This window comes from Danio rerio, chromosome 15, assembly GCF_049306965.1.
Source record: "Danio rerio strain Tuebingen ecotype United States chromosome 15, GRCz12tu, whole genome shotgun sequence".
NCBI classification, from domain to species: Eukaryota; Metazoa; Chordata; class Actinopteri; order Cypriniformes; family Danionidae; genus Danio; species Danio rerio.
The window spans coordinates 47600127-47605000 of NC_133190.1; the positions used below are offsets into that span (position 1 = coordinate 47600127).

Sequence of the window (4874 nt, forward strand, 5' to 3'; positions counted from 1 at the left end):
GTATTATCTGTTTTTTTATTCAGTCTTTGTCATTCAGTTGCACTATAGAAGCTTCTGTCACGAAAACAATGTGTGATCATACCTGGCATTAAAGCTCTTTCTGATTCTGACTCCAAGGAAAGGCCTGAACCGGAAGTGATCTGACCTATTTTACAGCCGTTTCTAGCACCAAAACGGCATTTACAAAATTAAACATACGTAAATCAGTATTATCGTGCCCTAATAAGCGGGATTTCATCGACTATTCAGTCGCAGTACACAGTGTACAGAGTGGTAAATTATTATTCCCTTTGGAAACGCAGACAATAACTCATTTTCCAGAGCGGAAGTGTCCTGATCTGATAAGGGTTTCCGTTAAGGTGCAACTGTTCCTTGTTATTATTAAATTCATATTTCTCCCCAGTAAGACTTTGTAATACTTCGGTAGCTGCTTACATGATTGAGAAATAGTTTGAAAATTGATTTCAAGTCCTGGCCTGCAGTTTGAATCCCGTGTGTAACGCCGCCACGCGTTTCTTTCCTCAGGGAAAAGTGTTGGAAACTTTCCTCGCGGCGCAACAAACAGGAAAAGAGTGGCAGCGTTACGCACAGAGGGAAAATATTCCAGCTAACACTCCGCAAACCGGGCGGTATTTCCTCGTCCTGACTGGATGAAAGGGGTCCAGCCCTCATAGGCTTCCTTTCTCCCTCCATCCATCCATCCATGCGCACCAAGGCGATCTTTCAGCGGGAGTTTGACGCGTGATCTCCGGGGAGCCGTCATCACCGCCAACTTTTACGCGCGTCCTTTCGCTAAATGTTCAAGGAATGGAAAGTATTCTTGTGGAATTATAAGCTCGGGGTCAAACGGGACAGAAGCAGATAAAGTTGGAAGTCTTTGAATTCCGTGGCTTGGTGTATATATACGGCGTCAACCTGTTCTCTGGATCCGAGGACGCGCGGCGCTGCGGTGGAAACTCCGGGTCCATGTGGCGCTTCTGGGTCGCGGATCAGCGGACGGTTGGGTTCCAGATGATGTGGCTGCTCGTGTGCTCCTTCATCGCGGTGTTGAGTGGTGAGAATTACCCCACACAGGCCCAGGTGATGTCCTCCAGAGTCATGAGGGCTTCAAACATACGCAGCAATGGTGAGTTTGAACGATAAAGTGATTTAAAAAAATGCTAGGATGAGTGACAGTTATGGATCAAACACGAGCTCTTGTTTTTGTTGACGTTTTAATGTACTTTCATCAGTTTAATATCTGTGGTGAATGTCACTAAGTCAGGTGTCCTAGCAGGTGTAGATGATCAAATTAAAGGGACAGTTCACCCCAACAATCATTTATTTATTCTCCCTCAAGTGATTGCAAACCTTTATGTGTCTTTATTCTGTTGAACAGAAAAGAAGATACTTTGAAGAATGTTTAAAACATTTAAAAATTGCAAGTCAGTGTTTCAACATTTTTCAAAATAACTGTTCTACAAAGAGTATCATGTTTTTACCAAAGTAAGAGTGTCGAAATCATGTTTTTGGCAAAGTTAAAGGTTGTAATACACCACAAACACCATGTTTTATTGTAGCAAAGCCACAATTAATTTGTTTTTACCATGTTTTAACAAAGAAATATCCAGTTAAACACAGAAAAAGATACTTTGAAGAATGTTAGAAACATTCTATAAGATGGAAGTCGATGGAATCCGTTCAAACATTTTTCAAATTAACTTTTTTGTGTTCTACAAAACATAATAACCAGGATTTTACAGTAGTAGGAGTCTTAAAACCATGTTTTTTTGGAGTAAAAAGTTATGTGATGCCAAAAATATCATGGTTTAGTGTAGCGAAGCAATGATGAATTTGTCGTTAACACAATTGTATTCTGTTGAAAACAAAAGAAGATACTTTGAAGAATGTTAGAAACATTCAAAATTGGAAAGACCTCATATGGAAGTCTATGGAACCCTTTTCAAAATAACCTCCTTTGTGTTTTACAAAAAATGCTACACTTTTACTACAGTAAGAATGAAAACAAACAAACATACAAACATATACAAACATATATACGATGTTGAACACAAAAGAAGATACTTTGAAGAATGTTAGAAACATTCCAAATTTGACAAAAACGAATAACATGGAAGTCAATCGAATCTTTGTTGCAACAATTTTCAAAATGACTTCTTTTGTGTTCAACAATAATATCATGATTTTACTATAGTAAGACTGTAGAAACCATGTTTTTGGTGGAGAAAAAAATTTGCATGAAATCAAAAGTACAATGGTTTAGTGTAACAAATCCATGATTCATTTGTGGTTACCATGGATTAACAAAAATATATTCTGTTGAACACAAAAGATACTTTGAAGAATGTTAGAAACATTCTAAATTTGGAAAAACAAGTAACAAGGAAGTAAATGGAACCTGTTTCAACATTTTTCTAAATAACTTCTTTTGTGTTCTACAATTTTGTTTACCATGATTTTACTATAGCAAGCGTGTAAAAGTGTTTTAGCAGAGTAAAAAGATGTACATAACATAAAAAATACCATGGTATAGTGTAGCAAAGCCATGATTAATTTGTGATTACCATGCATTAGGAAAAAACAAAACAAAATTTTATTCCGTTGAAGACAAAAGAAGATACTTTAAAGAATGTTAGAAACATTCAAAATTGGAAAAACTACATACGGAGGTCACTGGAATGCATGCTTCAACATTTTTCAATATTATTTCTTTTACGTTCTGCAAAGAAACCCCCACAATTTTACTATAGTGAGAATGTAGAAGCCATGTTTTTGGAGGAGTAGAAATTTCATGACACAAAAACACCATGGTCTAGTGAAGCAAAGCTGCAATTAATTTGTGGTTACCATGGATTAACAAAAAACTCCCAAACATATATATTCTGAAGATATTAAAAGAAGATACTTTGAAAAATGTTCATAGTAGGAAGTCAATGGAAACCACATTTCAACAGTTATAAAAAAAAAAAAAAAGTTTTTTTTTTGTGTTCCACAAAGCTATTTACCATGATTTTACTGTAGTGGGCGTGTAGAAACCATGTTTTCGGCAGAGTGAAACGTTGTATAACGTATAATGGTTTAGTGTAGCAAAGCTATGACTAATTTGTGGACACCATGGTTTAACAAAAAGACATTCAACAGAAGATATTTTGCAGAATGTTAGAAACATTTGAAGTTGGAAAAACTAATAATATGGAGGTTCATGTAGCTACTATGGTTTAACAAAAAACATTTCTAACATTCTTCAAAGTATCTTCTTTTGTGTTCAACAGAATAAAATTTTGTTTTGTTTTTTCCTAATGCATGGTAATCACAAATTAATCATGGCTTTGCTACGCTAAACCATGGTATTTTTGATGTTATGTGCATCTTTTTACTCTGCTAAAACACTCTTACTATAGTAAAATCATGGTAAAAAAAATTGTAGAACACAAAAAAAGTATTTTGAAAAATGTTGAAACAGGTTCTAAAAAAAAACACACACAAAAGAAGATACTTTAAAGAATGTCAGAAACATTCAAAGCTGGATGAACAAATCCTATGGTAGTCAATGGAATCAGTGTTCCACCATTTTTCAAAATGACTCTTTTTGTGTTCTACAAAAACCAACAAAAACCCAAGCAGGTTTGTAACAGCACAAATGTAGGACGAGTAAATGACAATTGTCAGTTTTGAGTGAACTGTCCCTTTAACAAACACTGAAGTGGCTTTTTGGTGTTGTTTTCAACTCTTGTCTGTTGCTTGTTCGTGTAAAAGGTGTGCGGCATGCTGCCATTAAGTGCTAAAACTCTGTGACAGCAGCTTTTTAAAACTCCCTCAGACGAGTGGCGTTAGTTTTGATGTCTTGCGATCTCCTGAAGCACATTTTGAAGTGCTGCTGTAAGTGTGTAAAAGCTGTCTGTGCTCATGGTGGATGTGAATGTCTGAATGCTCCTCGGCTTCTCTTCATGTTGTGATCAGCTTGAGCTTGTTCGGACAGGTCTGCAGCTCTCTGATGCCTGATTTACGCAGCTTTGTTCTTCTCTGCTCTTAGTTAGTGTGACTGGAGGATAGTTGAGCTGCTGGTGTATTACTGCAGTTTGAGCAGGTGGTGGGTTTGATTTCCCAGGAAATGCATGAACTGATGATAAACGAATGCTGTAGCTTGAATGGGGGTGACACAGTGGTTAGCACTGTGGCCTCACAGAACGAAGGTCGCTGGTTCGAGTCCCGACTGGGCCAGGTAGTGTTTCTGTGTGGAGTTTGCATGTTCTCTCAGAGTTGGCGTGGGTTTCCTCTGGGTGCTCCGGTTTCCCCCTCAGTCCAAACACATGCGCTACACATGAATTGAATGATCCAAATTGGCCATGGTGTACACGTGAATGAGAGTGTGTTTGTGTGTGTGTGTGTGTGTGAATGAAAGAGTGTATGAGTGTTTCCCAGTGTTGGGTTGTGGCTGGAAGGGCATTCGCAGCGTAAAACATATGCTGTATAAGTTGGTAATTCATTCCGCTGTGTTGACCCCTGATTAATTCTCAAATTTTTTTGTTTGAGTCCTGGCTGGATCAGTTGGTATTTTTGTGTGGAGTTTGCATGTTCTCTTCGAGTTGGCGTGGGTTTTCTCCGGGTGCTCTGTTTTCCCCCACAGTCCAAACACATACACTATAGATTAACTGATTAACTAAGTTGGCCCTAGTGTATGAGTGTGTGTGTGAATGAGTGTGTAATTATGTTTCCCAGTAATGCTGGAATGGTCGGCAGCTCATTTCGCTGTGGTGACCCCTGATAAATAAAGGGACTAAGCCAACAAGGTATGAATGAATGAATGAATGTCCATTGTCTTGAAACGTGAGAATGAAAATAAATATTTAAATAATAAAAAGTTTCTTTTTTTT

The 4874-nt window shown here is 37.6% G+C and overlaps 1 protein-coding gene across 8 annotated transcripts in view; it reads left to right on the forward strand.

The window, feature by feature from the left end:
* The first annotated feature begins 330 nt into the window (after positions 1 to 330).
* Positions 331 to 4874, forward strand: part of pdgfd (platelet derived growth factor d) — a 68137-nt gene continuing 63593 nt past the window's right edge. For 5 of the 8 annotated variants that reach the window (XR_012391104.1, XR_012391105.1, XR_012391106.1 and 2 more), the window contains exons 1-2: positions 331 to 359; positions 526 to 1126. Coding sequence is in view for 3 of the 8 variants with exons in the window: in XM_073924103.1 (XP_073780204.1) it covers positions 967 to 1126 (160 nt within the window). In the remaining 5 variants the exon portion in view is untranslated. Of the gene's footprint in view, positions 1127 to 4874 lie in introns of all 8 variants that reach the window. The other 3 variants (XR_012391103.1, XR_012391107.1, XM_003200098.7) reach the window with 1 other exon arrangement.